General features: G+C 40.7%; 1 protein-coding gene across 1 annotated transcript in view; it reads right to left on the reverse strand.

Moving 5' to 3' along the window:
• The window catches only part of NCKAP5 (NCK-associated protein 5), a 914,632-nt gene that overhangs the window by 239,714 nt on the left and 655,439 nt on the right, over nucleotides 1–19,479 (reverse strand). Inside the window, 1 exon segment of the mRNA XM_006894461.1 lies at nucleotides 7,471–7,539. Coding sequence (XP_006894523.1) covers nucleotides 7,471–7,539 — 69 coding nt within the window.

Here is a 19,479-nt window from a genome sequence, read left to right on the forward strand (position 1 = left end):
ATACTATCATATCATCTGCATAGAGAGATAATTTTACCTCCCCTTTGCCAATTTGGATACCACTTATTTCCTTTTTTTGCCTTAATGCTGTCACTAAGACTTCCAATACAATATTGAATAGGAAGGTGAAAGTGGGCATCCTTACCTAGTCCCTGTTCTCAAGGGGAAGACTTTACTCTCTCTCCATTGAGAACAGTGTTAGGTCTCAGGTTTGCATATTTAGTTTTTACTCTGTTGAAGAAATTCCCCTATAATCCTATTTTGTTGAGTGTTTTAATCAGGAGAGAGTGTTGGGTTTTGTCAAAGGCCATTTCTGCATCAATTGATATGATCATGTAGTTCTTGTTCTTTGCTTTATTAATGTGATAAATTACACTGATTGTTTTTCTTATGTTGAACCATCCTTGCATACCTGTTATGAATCCCACTGGGTCATAGTGAATTATTTGTTTGATGTGCTTTTGAATTCTATTGGCTAGGATTTTGTTAAGGATTTTTGCATTTACGTTCATGAGAGATATTGGCCTAACATTTTCTACTTTGGTGGTGTCTTTACCTGGCTTTGGTATCAAGGATATATTTGCTTCATAGAATGAATCTGGAAGAATTCATATTTTTCTATTTTCTGAAATAGTTTATGTAGGATTTGTGACAGTTCTTCTCTGAATGTTTGATAAAATTCACTTGTAAAGCCATCTGGTCCAGGATTTTTTTTTCCTGGAAGTTGTTTTATTACTTTTTCAATTTCTTCTTTTGTAATGGGTCTGTTTACAAAACATTATTACAAGAAACAAAAAGCGACCTGGAGAAATGGAAGAATGTTCTTGCTCATGGAAAAGAACACTCAATATTGTGAAAATGACAATACTTTCAAAGGCAATTTACACATTCAATGCAATCCCAATACAAATACCAATTCCATTCTTCAATGAGTTGGAAAAGGGAAATCTCCAATTTCATCTGGAATGGAAAGAGGACCAGAATAAGCAAAGAATTCCTTAAAAAGAGAAACAAGGTAGGAGGCATCTCACTCCCTTGTCTGAAATCCTACTACATTGCTGTGGTGGTCAAGACAGCGTGGTACTGGTACAATGATAGATGCATAGATCAATGGAATAGAATTGAGAAGCCAGAAAGCAGCCTATCTACCTATGGTCAACTGATTTTTTAATAAGGAGATGAAGTCAGTTAAGTGGGGAAAGAAACAACAGCCTTTTAAACAAATTGTGCGGGCTAAATTGGAAAACTATATGCAGAAAAATCAAGCAAGATCTGCATCTCACATCATATACAAAAACCAACTCAAAGTGGACTATAGACCTATGACTAAAACCAAGGACTATAAACTTCATTAAAGAAAAGCTTGGAAGAACTCTAGAAGTCCTAATTCAGAACATAAATAGTCTTCCAAGCATCCTGAAAAATCTACAACCAGGAGAGTATAAAATAGATGAATGGGACCTTCTAAGAATCAAATCCCTATGCACATCCAAAACCTTTTCCAAAAGGGTAAAAAAAAAGCCACAGATTGGGAAACAATATTTGGTAATGACATGTCAGACAAGGGACTTATATCTAGAATTTATAAAATACTCACGCACCACAACAAAATAAAGGTACATAATCCAGTTGAAAAATGGGCACAGGATATGAACAGACACTTCACCAAAGAAGACATTCAGATGGCCAACAAGCACATGAAGAAATGTTCAAAATCCCTAGCTCTAAAAGAGATGCAAATCAAAACAATTATGAGATATCATCTCACCCCAGTCAGAATTGCACAATTTAAGAGAACCAGAAACATCAAAAGCTGGCGAAGTTGTGGAGAAACTGGAACCTTTACTCACAGTTGGTGGGAGTGTAAAATCGTGCCAACCACTATGGAAGGCTGTATGGCGCTTTCTCATAAAGTTGGAAATAGAAACACCATTTGACCCAGCAATTCCACTACTGGGAATTTACCGTAAAGAAACCATAACTGCCACCCAAGCAGATATATGCATACCTATGTTTACTGCAGCTTTGTTCACAATAGCAAAGAGCTGTAAACAACCCAAGTGCCCATCAACAAACAAATGGACAGAGAAGCTCTGGTATACATTTACACAATGTATACTATGCTGCATCGAAAAACAATGAACTCATGAAATATTATACAAAAATGGGTGATCCTGGAGGACAATATGCTGAGTGAAATATCTCAGTCACGAAAGGACAAATATTGCATAGGGCCACTGTTGTAAAATGGGACTGACATCGGGGTTGAGGGAACACAGATAAGGAAGAGATGAATGTTGTATATTGTGTTGAAATAGATGAGGGAGAGCACTGTTTAAAAGAGATATATGATTTGGTATTATTGTCATGACAGGAGTCCAGAATGAAGGCTGCACAGTGGAGTGGACAAGGGAGGAGGGATTGCATAACAATGAAAGAAATTTTCTTTTACTTTTTAAGGAGAAGAGTGAATTAGGTGGGGGAGGGATTGGGCAGGGAGAAAAGTACAACAATAAATGAATGGAAACCCTATGTCTTTGTAAACTTTCATTAAAATTAACAAAAAGAAATAAAGTAAAGAACAAGAATCATATGAAGAAGAAAAAAGTTATATTCAAAGTCACAGTTTTCATCTGCTTCTTTGATAGCAAGTGTGGTACACAGAGAAACTAGAAAACTCAGTCAATGTATCTCATTGACACTGAGGAACTCTGGTCCAGTTCTGAGCATCTGCAGGGGAACCAGGGTTCAACATGCTTCATCAATACTCTCACTCTGACTGTTCATGCTTACTAAAGGCTGGGAATCAGCATTTTAAACAATAACTTTCTTTCTAATAGAGAAAGGTTCATTTCTTGCATGCAGATTTGTATTAACTGAGAGATCAGAAACAATCTCAAAATTTTATGTGGCTCTGTGACTCTTGTCATTTTACACAAGCACAGTTGAGTCTCAGCCTCTCAAAGGAGCTTCCTGACAACGTTCTGCTCTGTATAACAAAGGCCTCATAAAATTCAACCAGCTTTAACAAGAAAGAAAAACGTAACCCACTCCTGCTTCTCAAGACATCCTTTCCCATTCTGCCCCCTTCTCCTGTTCATTCGTCACTGCCCACAACCACCCCTCCTGCTACTGGTGAACATGCTATCATTTCCCTGAGCTCTCGTTCAGCTTCCATCATTTCCCTCCCCTCTTCATCTTCAATGTCTTGTGTTCTGATCCCCTTCATTCTCTCTGTCTCATTAGGTTCCCAGCAACTAAAGCTTTCAGGGCTCAGGTGGCATTGACATTCAATAAAGGGATGCAAGCGACAATGGAAGCCCTCTACGTGTGGTGCTGTGGTGTGTTCACAGGTTACTTCTGACCCATAGAAGCCCAGTGTACAATAAAGCAGATCACTACCCAGCACTGTACACCATCCTTAGAATCCTTGCCATCTTCAAGCCCACTGCCACAGCCACTGTGCTAATTCATCACACTGACGTCTTCCTCTTTTCACCAACTCTCAACCTTGCTTGATGTCCTCCAGGGACTGAAGCCTCCTAACAACTTTTTTGAAGCACATGATACAAAGCCTCACCATTGTCACTTCTAAGCTCATTCTGGATATCCTTTATCCCAAACTGATACATTGATTCTTTTAGAGCCCATTGACATTTAACATTGTTTTCCAACATATTATTTCAAAGGCCTCAATTCTCCTTTCTTCTTCCTATTCATTGTCCACATGTCTCATGTATATGAGAAGAATGAAATGACCATGCTTGGCTCAGGCTCACTGTGGCCTGGAAGCTACATCTTTGTTTTTTAATACTTTAAAGAGGTTTTTTACAGACCTTATGCCCAGTGAAACACATTGTTTCTCATTTCTTGACTGCTATTTTCATGAATTGTAGGTCCCAGTGAAGTGAAATTCTTAGGAACTTCATTCTTTTCCACGGTTATCTTGATGTTGCTTCTTGGTCTATCTGTGGGGATTTTTGCTTTTTCTAATTTTACAGTATATATTGTCTATCTATATTGAAGGCTGTAGTAATTGATCACTTAAATGTAGTGCAGTGATTTCTAGAGATGTTATTTTACTTCCTATAGATCACTACATTTCTCGGCCCAGGAATGAATCACTGTTGCCTAGTCAATTCCAGCTATAACTATACTAGGGTCTCACTAGCTCATTGATAAAGGGCATAGCTGACCTTTCACTGAGTTTCAAGTTTATGAATTGCACAGGAAGAGAATGTCCAGATGGTGGATTTGAACCTTAAGCTTAGATACATAACTCTGCAGGAACCAGGCCACTAATGCCCCCTTACATAAGAACAGAAGGGCTTAAAGGAAGTCTGGCCGAAGCAGTGTACTGCGTGCAGAGTCACTCATTGCCTGCTAGCAAACCACCTGACAGGCAGACTAAGGAACTTGATTTAAACTTCAAAGCCTTCAATCTTCCAGGGAGAAGAAGGTTAATTCTTGGTTTTGTTTTTAATTCTACAAGCAAGGAGGTGAGGAGGGAGGTGCTGAGTGATGAAGAAGTACATACCAGCACTTGGGTACAAGTGTTGATCTAACAAGCCTGTGTGTGTACGTGTGTGCGTGTGTACATGCATGTGTGGGTATGTGTATCTGCTTGCACGTCTCTAAGGATGTGGGTTAGTTTCCTTCTGAATAAATGCATCTAATTGTTAGAATACACAGGGCGCTCTGGTGGCCTAGTGGTAAGAAGCTACACTGCAATTCCAAAGACACATTGTTTGAATCTACCAGCTGCTCTGCAGGAGAAAGATGGGCAATCTCCTTCTTCACGATTTACTGCTTCTCAAAACTCACTGTAGGGTCAGCCCTGGGTCAGTTCTGACTCCATGGCACACAACAAAAACAACAAACAACATTAGTACACACAGGAGATTTCCGATTCCACAGTGTTTCCCCAAATTCCACAATACTGTCTTTATATCTCTGAAAGTAACAATCAGTGCAGACAGAATTGAAGATGGTTTTGAATTTCCATTTCATCCACCAGTGTTTTTTATACACCTTACTGGTAGAGAAATAACTTACAAGGGACCTTACCCTTGTTAGTCTAATTAGTATAAAAAGCCTTGAGAAGAATTTCCAGTTGGCATTATTACTACATTCAACTAGCCTTCTGAGAGAGTTCTCTTACAATATGTGGAAATGGATTGTCCACCCTCACAAAATTAGTTACAAAACAACTGGCACGTGAAATAAGGGGCCAGTCATCCTGAATGTAAAACATCTGTGCTCCTGCAAGGAGGTGGGTCTCACCACAAATCACCTCACTCGTAGCAGTTAATTTCTGCAATTAAGAGCAGAGGGGCCCTCCCTGTGATGACTCTGACTTTAGGGGGGACAAGAAATGATTCTGTCAGTGAATATGTGCTTGGCTACATGCTCCAGTGAAGCCTGCAGAAGACAGACATCAAGAACTCAGAAGGCTGGCAGTCTGTGCATTTCCATTAAGAAAATGCAGTGGCTTCTGGATGGATGGGGAGGGATGAGCTATGGAAGAACTGGTGGGAGTCACATAAATCTGACTTCTGAATACAGATGAAGTCTCACTGGAAACGTCTATGCAAGAGGTTAAAGTGAAAACCCTGCTGATCGATACGTTTGACACAAGGGCAGTAGTTGTTCCTTAAATATCCTTGGATCTATTCCGTCTTGCTCTAAGTGTTGTTAGGGCTGAGTCTGGGGAACAGGGGTAAGGGGGCCTGAACTAGCTTTACCAGACATTGATTCATCATTTCCTGCATTATGCCAACTGACTTGATTTGTTTTTCTAACTTTGGACATTCTGAGTCTTGTGAAGTCCTGATAGTACAAGAATTGCGCACACACCTTCTTGCTTGAGTAACTACCATATTGCATATAATTGGACATGTAAAAAATAGAAAATAATTAAATGATTCTCTGGCAGCATTTTGAGAGTTCTTAGGCCACACATGAATCAGTCTCATACAATGTGATCTATGAGGATAATGACATCAGCATTACCAGGAGGTCTTGAGGACACAGATTTCTGTTAGGCCCCAGGTTTCCGATTCTTTACGTGTTCAGGGCCGGCCAGGTTTCTGATTCTATATGTCAGGGCTCACCAGGTTTCTGATATTTGTGCAGGAGTTGGATATTTGTATTCTAAAAATGGGGTTGATGCTGTTAGCACAGGAATTACACATTAAGACCCACCATGCATGAAAATATTATTGGTATTTCATGTCCCTGGGTAGTAAAAATACTTAATGACCTTGGCTCAGAGGCACCTTGGAAGAAAAGTGTGACAAGTTACAGCTCAACTGAAAACCCTGCGGAGCACAAAGGGCCCATCATGAGTTGGAACTGATTGGTTGCCAACTAGTTTTATTGGCACATGGAAGAAAAGAGGGATTATTTCCAGGTTGAAGAGATAGGGAAGGTGCGTGGTAGTGGTTGTATTGGAGGTGGGTGGCTGGCTGACCTCCTCTACAGAAAAGTGAACCAAGAATCTCTGCCATCATCTCTTCATTATCATCAATCAATATTTACTGAGTTTGCTCATACCCGAGCCCGGTGTTCTCCCAGTCTGTTCCAATTTTCTCCCTCACTTCCCTTTCTCTCCTTGTCTTGTTCTCAGGTTTATTGCTTTTTTTTTGGTTGGTTTGTTTCTGTCTGGCTGTTGACCGTGAATGCTGTCCTGTCCACATTCCTCACAGCTTGGCTTCTACAGAAATGACATACAATTGGAGATGCCCATACTCTGTGGTTTTCATTCACAGGCAGAAACGCACTAATAGGAAACAAAGAATGTATTCCACAGTGAAGCCCAGGCCACTGTGCTCTAGGAATGCCAGACAATATCTGAAATGAATGTACAGATTCCTGTATAAGAACTTAAGTCTCTGGGTGGTGCAAACAGTCACTAGGCTATTAACCAAAAGGCCAAAGGTTTGAGTTCACCTAGAAGCACCTTGGCAAAAAGGTCTGGTCATAGTCATCACAAACCCTGTGGAGAACAACTCTTCTCCAGCTCACATAGGGTCATCATGGGTTGGAATGGACGAGACAGCAACTAGAGCTGATGTGGCGTTGTTGTGCACCCCATGTCAGAACTGACCCCTAGCTGACCCTCTAGCAGGTTTTCAGAGGCAGGAAAGATTTCATGTTCTTCTCCCCCAAAAACTGTTGGTAGATCAAAATCACATACCTTTTCTTTGGCAGTGGAATTCCTTGCCACTGAGCCACCAGCTTAGTAGCTCCATGTAGCTGATGTGGTAGGAAATTAAATTAGAAAGTGAAGTGAGGGAGGAGAATGCCTTCCTTCTCAGTGAATAACTAATGTTTACAATTTGCTTTGGAAGAGAAAATGCCAATATTCCCTGGCATCTGGCAAACCTCTTGTATTAGGATTTGATGGGGCGGGAGCAGGGTGATCCTAAAGACTGTACCAGGAAACCTCTCCATCTCCATCCAGCTTACCTCATCAAGACATCTCTCATATTGTTCCCTTTGATTTTCATTTTCCAAAGCCAATGCTGAATTCTCTGCCTGCAGTAAGATACAAAAATAATACAAATAAATCAATGAAATGCTGTGTGATGTGACAACTCATTCAACACAGTTACTAAGTATATCTCCTCAAGATCCAAACCAATCTTTTAGAAGTACCTTTGATAAGTTTGCTCCAAGTACTATTATAGATAACTCAGGAATGACTTCTGTCATATCAAACTGTTCACACACAGAGAAAGAAAACTTAAAAAAAACCAAAACTTGATATTCAGATCAGGTAGAAAAACGAAATCATCTTTTGATGTGAGAGTGTTCTATAAAAAGATTACAGTGTTTATTTAATACTGGTGCTTCTTAGCTGGTGCATTAATTCTTCATGCATGCTTGCAATTGGGTCCTTGCTATATTCTGAGGGCTGTGCTGAAGGTTATACAAAAAGTACACACGTGGTTGCTACCATAAAGAAGAGTGGAGGTAAATGGATTAATTCCTCATATTGAACGTTATAATGTAATAAGACTGTAATAAAAATAATCAGCCAATTTATGATAAGGTGGGAAAAATATGTGTTGGAGAGATGACTTTTGGCCCCAATTAATAAACAAGCATTCAAAACAACAAAAATCCTCCCTGAAATAAGAAATGTGTAGCTTTGGATAAAACAATAAGGAAGTAATCGTTGGCTTAACTTATCTATTAGAACTAAATGTTCCAGCCTTCCCTGCTGGAAGTTGGAAACTGTCAAATGACATGATATATATATCATATATATATTATTATCATTATATATATCTATATCTATCTATCTATCTATCTATCTATCTATCTATCTATCTATCTATCTATCTATCTATCTCATGTCAGAAACCAGCCACTACTCAACTGCAAAGTAAAACTGGCATTCAGCAACTGGAAGGCAGTTTGGCACTTCCTCAAAAAGCTGAACACAGAAATTCCATATGACCCAGCTATTCCACTACTTGGAATATACCCTGAGAAAATGAGAACTGAGGCACAAACTGAGATTTGTACATCAGTGTTCATAGCAGCATCATCCACCATCACAAGAACAAGGAAACAGCCCAAATGTCCAATCACAAAGACTGGATTGAGAAATTATGGTACATTTACACAGTGGGATACTATGCAGCACACAGAAGCAATGATTTTGTAAATTATTATCTAACTTGGATGGGACTGGAGAGCATTATGCTAAGTGAACTAACTCAGTCCTGCAAGGACAAATATTGTATGAACCATTATTGTAGAATGAGTATAAAGATCCAAATGAGGTAGGGGAAGGTGGAAGCAGAGGCATGAGAATGTGCAGGGGGAGGGGGATTAATCATCAGGTTGTACAATTTGATGGATGAGGGTGAGGAATATTGGAAGAATCTGCTCTTGAAATTAATGTATTCTGATTTTGTAAATGAACAGTATAAAAAAGTCAACTTGAGGAGGGGGAAGGGAGGGAAAAATACATAACAATGAATGAATGAAAATCAAACTTTTCTGAAAACTTTTATTAAAATCACAATTTAAAAAATTATTTTTTTAAAAAAAGAAATTGAGTAGAAGAGATGTGGAAGACAGAGGACAGTGTGGGAGGCATTGTCCACATGGCAAAAAGGTAAGAGGAAAGTCCAGGTCCCAGGAGTTACAAAGCACTTCCTCCCAGGCTGGCCCTGCGGCAATCCTGGCTACTCTTCCAGAATGCCACCTTCCCAACTTTCTCAATACCCGTCAGTTCAGCTAAAGCAGAAAGGTCAGGATAACAGTATTTCTTAAAAATCATGCCTTGGCCCAAATGAAAGAAAATAGAACTTGTTTATAATTGCTTTTCTAAATCATCATCACGTTTCCTTAAATGATTCACTTAACAGCTGTGGTGCCCTCCTGACCACTTGGGCTGTCAACCAAAAGCTTCCAACGAAGCTCCCTAGCAAAAGTCAGAGGTCACAGAAACACACCCTACTTGCACTGTCACTGTCATTGCTAGCTGCCTTGCAGTCAGCCCCTAGATTGTAGAAACACATTCACATGGGCATCAAACACTGTCCAGTCCTCAGGCATCCCCTGTAGTGGGTGCGGATCACACGTTGTGACACATAAGGTTCTTACTGGCTTGCTTCCGGAAGGAAACCTCTCTGCCTTCTCCTTAGTCTGTCTTAGTCTTGAAGCTCTGTTGAAGACTTCTCCACATCCCAGCAACCTTCAAGCTTCTAAAGACAGGTAGGTGGTAGGGAGAACACAGGTACATGCTCTCAGAAGTGAACCCAGGCCTCCTGCTTGAAAGGCATGGAGCCTAACACTGAATCATCAACACCTCTAATCTGTCTGAAGACACCATGAGAAGAAGAGAGCAGTGAGGTGGGTAAGTGTGCCAGCCATCAGGCCATCCAGGCATGGACCATCTAACCTGGTTGAGTGGTGTCAAGTCTGAGGACAAAGCAATGACTGGGTCCTGCTATTGGGCCTTCCCTTTATCATCCTTGTTGAAAATGGGGGTGTCTGTTGTAGCATTCATGGCAGTGTGGGGTCATTCAACTTGCTGCTAGAGTGGCCACTGCAAAAGGTAGTTGGTTAGAGGGTGTTTTTGCACTGATTTCACGTAAAAGCTAACCTGTCTTTATTCTGCCAATAGCTGGGGCTATTGTGCATCTTAGAGAGGCACTTGGTCATCTTTGAAAATGTCAGGAAATGATTCTAAGTTCTGGCAACCTACCACAAATATAAGCAAGACTATGTACAGTGTTCTTCTAGTGTTTATAGGATTTTTAGAGGCCTGTTTCTTCAGAACTGGATGGCCAATGCTCCTTCCTCGTCTGTCTTAATGTGGGGGCTCCTTTTTAGTACAAGGACTACAAGAGCTGTCAATGTAAAAGCAGATGATCCCATAGACTTCTCAGAGAAGAAACAGGCCTGTCTCGGAGAAAGTGAAACCAGGGTGCTCTCTGGAGGCAAGGATGTGAAATGCTAAGTCACTTATGTTGGGGGCATTGTAAGAAAGGGTCAGTCCTTGGAGAAGGACATCATGCTTGAGAAGTGAAGGGTCAGCATGAGAGGAAGCTCTATAACATGATAGATTGACAGGGCATTCGTAACAATGGACTCAAGTGTCTGGGAGATGGTGAGGCGGCACAGGCTAGGGCAGAGACCAGATCCACTGTTCTTAGGGCGGCTGTGAGTCACAACTGGCCACAGGCATGCAATGACCTCGCTACCACCACCACCACCACAACAACAACAACATGCACAGACATACCATGAAGACACACTAGCTCTTGGACTCAACATGCACTAGGGATGCTCGCGAGGTCCATGCATAGTTCAAGGCATTCAACAAAACAACTCAACTCATTGCCATCAGCTTGGAACTGACTCGGAGCTGACCCTACAGGGAGTTTTGAGAGACTGTAAATCATATGAGAGAAAATTGTTCATCTTTCTCCCTTAGAGAAACTAATGAATTTGAACTGCCTGCCTTTGGGCTGGCAGCACAACCCTTAACCCATTAGGTCATCAGAATTAAGGCATAAATACACATAAAACAATATCCTTGTTTAAGAGAGTACATAATATATATAACAATATACCTCATGGAGAACTGTGTTTGCATAATATTTGAGATGCTGAACAGAAAACACATCATGGTACTACTTCTGTGAGTGTTTCTATAACTGTAATCCTTGAGTTGACCCTAGACAAGTGGTTTGCATGAAGGAACCACCCTGTGGTGTGGTGTGGTGTGGTGTGCTGTGCTGTGCTGTGGTGTGCTGTGGTGTGCTGTGGTGTGATATGTAGCTTTTGCTGCTATAGTCAGAATCACCAGGGTTATCTGGAAGACTGAAGCACCCACCTCCAGTGTCTGGGTTTTGGAAGGGTCTGAGATGTGTGGTCCTAACAGCCGATGTTGATGTCATCTGGGGAACACACTTGAGGCCCAGCATCCCAGATCGACCAGCCTCAGAACAAAGACAGTCTTCACTCCCCTCTTGTCCACAGCTGCCATTTCCTTTGACTCGCTCAGAAGCTTTTCTCTGTTTCTCTAGAGTCGGGTGTGGGGACCAAAATGTGTCACCTCTCAAATCTCTTGGGGCAGAACAGGCGCCTGTTCTCTTTGCTTCCATTACCTGCACTCTCGCATTTCTACTACTGTCACACCTGCCATGATGCTTTTCACACCATGCAGATAAAAGAACTCTACAATTTTCTACTTTTCTTTCTTTTTCTTATCCTGTTTATGCATCTCTGTCCCAGTGCACCAATGATTCTCAGTGGAGAGCAACAATCTCAGGGTGGAGGGGTGTGTGTGTGTGTGTGTGTGTGTGTGTGTTAGAGAGAGAGAGGCAGTAAAAAAAAAATCCATTTTAAAATTATTACTTGATATGCATTCTATCTGTAGAATAAAAAGATGATAATGGTTTCATGCTACAAACTGAAAAGTAAGCTTACCTTTCTCTTGACTCATTTTAATAAAATGTCTATTATCTATTTAGGGAGCTCTGGCAAGAAGTTGCACGCAATCCTGAATGTGCTTGGTGCAAAGTCATGCCACCAGCTGTTCCATGGGAGTGATTAATTGCCTCTGAAATCCTGTTGGAGGGTCAGCTATGAGTTGAAAATGACTCGACAGTACACAACAACATTATCTGTTTACTAATTTTTAGTAAAAAAAAAAATCCTAAAAGAGGGACAGGGGATGAGAGACTCCCTGGTCTCTTCTTCCCTCTCCCTAGTTAGCCATCCAAGAATGATTCTGCCTGTGAATAAGCCTTTCTTTTAAAATTATTTGTTATTGGTTTGTATACAATAATTAATATTTATTGTTTTATATAACTAATTCATCTGGCTCTGAACATCCAGAACACACTAGGAAGGATTGGCCATCAACTTCTGAAATAGCAGGCCTCTGAAAACCCTATGTACACTGGGGTAATCAGGATGGGTGTGTGGGAGACAGTGAGATCGGCACAGGATAGAGCAAAGTTTAGGGCTGTTGTACATAGGGTCGCTAGGTCACAAGTGACTCGACGGCACATAACAACAACATATAACTAATTACTATTTATACCCCTTATCATTCTGTCTTTCCAAGTCCCCATTGACTCTTTCCTATTCCTTCAGTGCCCCCTCCACGCACTATTCTCCACTACCCTAGTAATTCCATTCTTCCCCATTTTCTGGCCCCCCTCTCCTTTTACCTTTCCCTGTTTGAAGATTTATACATATTTTTCTCAGTTAGCCTCCTATTTTTACAATAATAGTCTGATACTTACTCTATTTAATTAAACCTTTAATAAGTTTCACTGTGTCTGTGGTAATGGGGCAGGTGTATCAGAGATAGTGAAATTGGCTCAGAACAGGGCAGAGTTGAGAGGATTTTTAGTTCAGGGGATCATTATGAGTGGTAGTAGACTCAATAACACATAGCAACAACAACAATATGTTTCAGTAAAATTTTATCATTTTTTTCCATTAAGATAATCTTAGACACATTGTTGTTATTGTTGTTATGTGCCATCGAGCTGTTTGCGACTCACAGCGACCCTATGTACAACAGCCCTAAACCATGCTCTATCCCGTGCCAATCTCATTGCCTCTGGCACACCCATCCCGATTACCCCAGTCACTGAATCAATCCACCTCATAGAGGGTCTTCCCCTCCTGTGCTGTCCCTCTATTCTACCCAGAATGATGTCCCTCTCTAAAGACCTGTCTCTCCTTACAACATGTCCAAAGTATGTCAGACGAAGCCCCAGAATCCTTGCCTCCAAGGAGCAGCCTAGTTTAACCCTCTCTAGGATGAATCTGTTTGTTTTCTTGGAAGTCCATGGTACATTCAATACTCTTCTCCAGCACCACAGCTCAAAGGCGTCAATTCTCCTTCTATCCTCCCTAGTCATTGTCCAACTCTCTGATGCATAACAAGTGATTGCAAAAACCATGGCCTGTATCAGGTACACCTTAGTCTCCAGAGAGACACCGTTGCTCTTGAGTACTTTAGAGAGGTCCCTAACAGCAGACTTTCCCATCGCAATACTTTTTTTGATTTCCTGGCTACTGGTGCCAAGAGTGTTGACCGTGGAGCCAAGCAAACTGAAGCTGTGAACACTCTCAATCTCTTCGCCATCCATCCTGATGCTACCGATTGGTCCAGTGGTGAGAATTTTTGTCTTCTTGACATTGAGCCTCAGTCCATACTGAAGGCTACAGTTTCTCTTTCATATCTCTTTCATTTTTTCTACTTTTAGTTGTTATTGATGGATAAAAAGTCAAAATGAAATTTTATTTTTTTCCTTACTATTTAGTAGTAGATTCTTGCATTTTTATTGTCATATAGCCCTGGTGTGTCCACTTGCCATAGAGAGATAAATTGTGGTTGCTGTGAATCTGAACACTGTGATACAGATGTGTCAAATGCGATAATGGTTACCCATGGCGGGCAGTGTTTGGTGGAGCTCCCCGATTAAAACAAGCTTGGAAGGAGGAGTGGCATCCACTTCCATAACAGATTGCCTCTAGAAACCCTATGAACATGGAGAAAGGATGAAAGTCACACAAGTGTTGAGGACTTTCATAGGGTCACTATGAGTCGCCTATGGCTCCATGGCACTTAACAACACCAACAACAGTCTGATACAGTGTTTGTCCTCACAAGACTGAGTTATTTCACTCAGCATAATGCTCTCTAGACTTTCCCATGTTAGATTGTATTTTATGAAATCATCGTTTCCTAGTGCTGCATAGTATTCCATCATTTGAATGTGCTACAATTTCTCAATCATTCATTTGTTGGTGGGTATTTGGGCTGTTTCCATTTTCTTGCTATTGTGAAAAATGCTGCTATGAACATAGGCACATATCTCTGTGTCTCAGTTCTGATTTCTTTGAGCTATATTCCTAGCAGTGGAATTGTTAGGTCATATTGGATTTCTCTATTCACCTTATCACCACTTTCTTTACCTTTTTATAAGAAAGGTCTTATGCAATATTTGGCCTCTTGTGACTGACTGACTTCATCCAGCATAGTGCCCTCTCGGTCTGTCCCCTTTACATTTCACCAGATCTTCACTATCCTTTAGAACTGCACCTCAAAGGTGAGCAGTTACACCAGGCAGGCACTCACTCTTTAAGATCATCAACAACATGAGTTCAAAAGAGTGGCCAATCCTTGGCCCCAGGATGAACTCTGAAGGCAGAAGATAGAAGGGCTAATGGAGATAAGAATTACAGGGAGGAAATGGGAAAAGGATGGTTACACAGTGGGTATTATAATTAATGTTATAAAACAAAAGATGTATAAATGAGTCAATGAAAACTAGTATGTGTTGTAAAATTTCACTCAAATTATAACATTACAATTGTTGTTTTGTACCATCGAGCTGGAATCAGCTAACAGCTGACCCTCCAGGAGATTTTCAGAGACTGTAAATACACATCAGGAGAGTGCCCACCTTTCTTCTGTGGAGCTACAAGTGGATTCAAACAGGGTGCCTTTTAGTTGCCAATACAACTTCTTACCAGTAGGCAGATGCACCCGCTCAAATAAATTTTTTTTTTAATTTCATAAAAAAGGAAAAATAAGCTTGCACATTTTCTTACCCCAAGAACAGAGGAGAGAGGTCTCGGTATGGAGTTGCCATTGGCAAAGGAATCTATCTTCCTTCAGGAAGAATATGGGGTTCTTCCAGCAGCTATACTGAGCTTTCGCCTCCTATTTTAATTGTTCATAATGGGGAAAAAGAAGGCCTAGCTTGTGGGAACATGCAGGCATTTATTTGAATCCTGGTGCTGTCACAGTCTAACTTTACCACTTAGATTCTCTGAGCGTGTTTGCTTCTTGGTAGATGTTGTTGTTGTTAAGTGCCATTGAGTTGTAGACAACTCATAGCGACCCAATCATTTTTCCAGGTTCATAGAGTTTCTGGAGGTAAGCTGTTTTGAAAGTAGATGCCACTCCTGCTTCCAGGCTTGTTTTAATCAGGGCAGTCCAGCAAACACTGTCCACTATGGTTAACCGTTATTGCATTTGACACACCAGTGTCACAGTGTTTAGCATCACAGCAACCAAGAGTTACCTCCGTACATCAAATGGACATACCAGTGCTATACCACTTGGAAGAATGTTTAGCCAAAACCAATTAAAACCAGGCCTGAGAGCCACAGATTAAAATAATTCTCTTTTGGCTTGGTAGCATAACTTTCTATCCACTAAGTCAACAGAGTTCTCTCTATGTTGTTGTTAAATACCATTGAATCATAGACAACTCTGAACAAAAGACCTAAACACTTGTAGGAATAATAAAATACCCTGTCACTGGTTTGGGGAGGACTGAATGAGTTGGTGAGTGTTTACTTACCTCAGCTGATGTTAATTAGCCTGGACTGTTGGAGGAGTTAATGGATGCTAGTTACTTTCTGTCTTTTGCAAAGCAAGTCTTAGCTGAAACATGAATGGGAACAGCTCCTAGGTGGTGGTAAGGGCTGGCAGCCAAGGGGCAAGTAACTCTAGACCCTCAGGATGGACATAGTCATACAGCTTCATATCTTGTTCTTCAAAAGCAGTAAATCACATAGATGTTAACTGCCCAAACTTCTCCAGAGAAGCAGTTAGTGGTTTTGGACCCCTTGCCTTTGGGATTACAGTGCAGCTTCTTACTTTTGGGCCACCAGAGCTCCCTAAGACTCAATTGAAGGGTAGTCTTTGTATTGCCTCCTTGGGTCCAAGGCCCCTTTTTATATCCTTCATTGTCTTCTTGCTCCCACTGCCAGTTGCCCATTCATCCACCACCCTCTCGCCACAGAAAAACAAACAAAACAACAACCTTGCTTTCAGACAACTTCATTTACATTGAGATTCACAAGACTGATTTAGAAAAAAAAACAAAACATTAAGAGGATTTGCATTTTAAGAGAGGATTAAAGAGGACATCTTTAATTGCAGCATTTTAAAGGGTTAGAAAGCAAGCAGGTTGGATGGGATGTGGTGTTGGTCAGGGAGAGGAAAGTCACTTCATTTCTCCTTGAAATTATGTGATCTCTTACAAGGCTTATTAGTCAGACCTACAATGACTTGATCATGGTAATTTCCATCTCATCTTAGGGTGGGTGAAAAGAAGGATTTAGTGCCCACAGTCCATTCCAAACTGTACACATGGAGAAGTCACCTTTAACAGCTGCCCCTGAGCCAGCTGCTGGCTTTGGTTTGCAATACAACTCCTTATCCATTCAGTGACCACAGCAGTCTTACAGGCTTAGAGGGATAAATACTTCTAAGATTCTTTTTCTTATTCTTATTAGAACTTACTTTGCAAACTCTTTCCATTTGCAAAGATATTTTGGCAAATAACCACAGTGTTAATACTATCTATATCCTCACCCAATCCCAAATCTGTAAATAATAACAGAAAAGTACTCACGGACCAGGATACTGGCATGGGCTGTGAAACAGGAATGTTCATAAAGTGAAAATTTGTGTGCTTTCAAACACCGGCATTTAATTTTATTGTGCTGAGCAGTTAACAGTATTTTCAAGGGGATGATAGAAACCTGCTTGCTGAAACTGAGGAGGACTTAAAGCGTTAGCATTCAATGTGGATTGAAGCTCAACATCAAGAAAAAGATTTTTACCACTGGGCTGATTGGCAGCATTATGATAAATGGTAAAGAGATTGAGATAGTTAACAGCGTTAGTTTGCTTGGCTCCACAATCAACACTCTTGGTACCAGGAGACAGGAAATCAAAAGATAAATTGCATTGAGAAAGTCTGCTGTCAGGGACTTCTCCGGAGTACTGAAGAGCAATGATGTAAATCTGGAGACTAAGGTGTGCCTGATCCAGGCCATAGTCTTTGCAATTGCTTGCTATGTGTCAGAGAGCTGGACAATGACTAAGGATGATAGAAAGATATTTGATGCCTTTGAGCTGTTGTGCTGGAGGAGAGTGTTTAATATATCATGGACTGCAAGGAGAACAGATAGGCTGCTCCTTGGAGGGAGGCTGCTCCTTGGCGGCAAGGATTCTGAGGCTTCATCTGACATACCTTTAGCATGTTGCAAGGAGTTACTGGTCCTTGGAGGGTGACATAATGCTTGGAAGTGTGGAGAGACAGACAAAGAGAGGAAGATCATCGATGAGATGGATTGATACAGTGACTGGGGTAATGAAGGCAGGTGTGTCAGAGATAGTAAAGTTGGCACAGGATAGAGCAGGCTTCAGGACTGTTGTACATAGGATCACTATGAGTCGCAAACGAGTCGATGGCACATAACAACAACAACAATACTAAAATATAAATATTTTCAAAGATATAGTTATCTATATCTACCTATATCTATCTAGATTCAAGATAAAAGTGCTTCCCAATAGCTCAACAATTTAGACAACCCAAAGTTCTTTTGCAAACCATACTTAAACAAATATTTACTTGAGGGTGTATCTTCAGAGATAATACTTTATTTTCTGAGCTATAGGGTGCTAGACCAGTTTGGTGGTCCTAGGATGGTCACCAAAATGTTGGCTAAAGAAACCGCAAACCACTTGCTACTGAATAAATTCTGCCCCAATTCAGAATCCTTATCTATGTGTTATAAGGTGGAGATGATAGACATTGTAGTTCCATTTGGGTTTTCTTCAGTGTAATCACAATGACCTTAGTAGCTCACTCAGCTTGTTCCATTTGATACTGCTGGATAGCTCAAATCGCCAAGTGTTGATTTTGTGGTTGTTAGGTGCTCCCAGGTCAGCTGTGACTCCTACGTACATACAACAGAACAGAGCCTGCCCGATGCTGTGCCTTCCCCTGTTGAACCACCTGTGCTGTGTTCAAGGCCATGGTTGCAGTCACTGTCTCAAGACTTCTCATGAAGCTTTTTTTTTTCCTGATCCACTACTTTTCCCAGCATGGGACCCTTTTCCAAGGACATTGACCCCTCCTGGCAACATCTCAAAGTTTATGAGACAAAGTCTCACCACATTTTTTGCTAAGGAACACTCTGGTTGCACCTCTTCCAAAACAGATTTGTGTATTCTTTGACAGTCCATTGTATATTATTTAGTCTTTGCAAAGACTGTTGACTATTATTCATTTTCTGTAAGCATGTGTCATCTGCATAATCTAGGTTGTTGGTGAGTTTTCCTCCAATCCCAATGCTGCATTCTTCTTCATACGGAAGTTTATTATGAACCATCTGTGCCACCTGGGATTCCCAACAATTAATTACAAAGGACTGAGAACATATTAACACATCCAACCGCTTAGAAGAGTATAAGGCACTTGTGGTACCAGTCCAAAGTATTTTAGAAATTTCTGAAATATTTTAAACATTATTTTATTACAATGATGTTAATAAAGACTTTAAACTTATTACCTCATTTAATTGAGAGCCCTTAGACTCTGTGGGGAATATTGCTAACTTAATTTTAGTGATATAGAAATGTCAATATAAACTTTTTATCTGAAAAGAGACCATAGTTATAAATTTTTTAATTTAGGAATATATTTTATTAACATGCACATTTCATTTTTTAAAAATAATTTTAATGAACATTTACAGAGAATTTGGATTTCCATTCATTCATTGCTGCACTACTCTACCAGCCCAGCCCTCTCCTCCCACCCCCCAGTTCACTCCTCTCTTTCAAAACTAAAAGAAAGACTCCCTCCCTGGTATACAACCCCCCACACCCCTCCCACCATCCCAAGTACATTCCACTATGCAACCTTAATTGTGGACTCTTGTGATAACCATAATACCCTATCATAATCGCTTTTAAATTATTCACCCCCTCATTTGTTTCAGAACATGCACATATCTTATTCCTAAATTACCTTGGTATACCAATTGACATATTTCAGTTAACAGATGCTGCCCTGGACATGCTCACCAAGTTGTGCCAAGAAATCTGGAGAACGACCACTTGGCCAACTGACTGGAAGAGATCGATATTTGTTCCTATCCCAAAGAAAGGTG

Source organism: Elephantulus edwardii, unplaced genomic scaffold (genome assembly GCF_000299155.1).
Source record: "Elephantulus edwardii isolate Elephantulus edwardi_28Jun2011 unplaced genomic scaffold, EleEdw1.0 scaffold00143, whole genome shotgun sequence".
In the NCBI taxonomy this organism is placed as follows: Eukaryota; Metazoa; Chordata; class Mammalia; order Macroscelidea; family Macroscelididae; genus Elephantulus; species Elephantulus edwardii.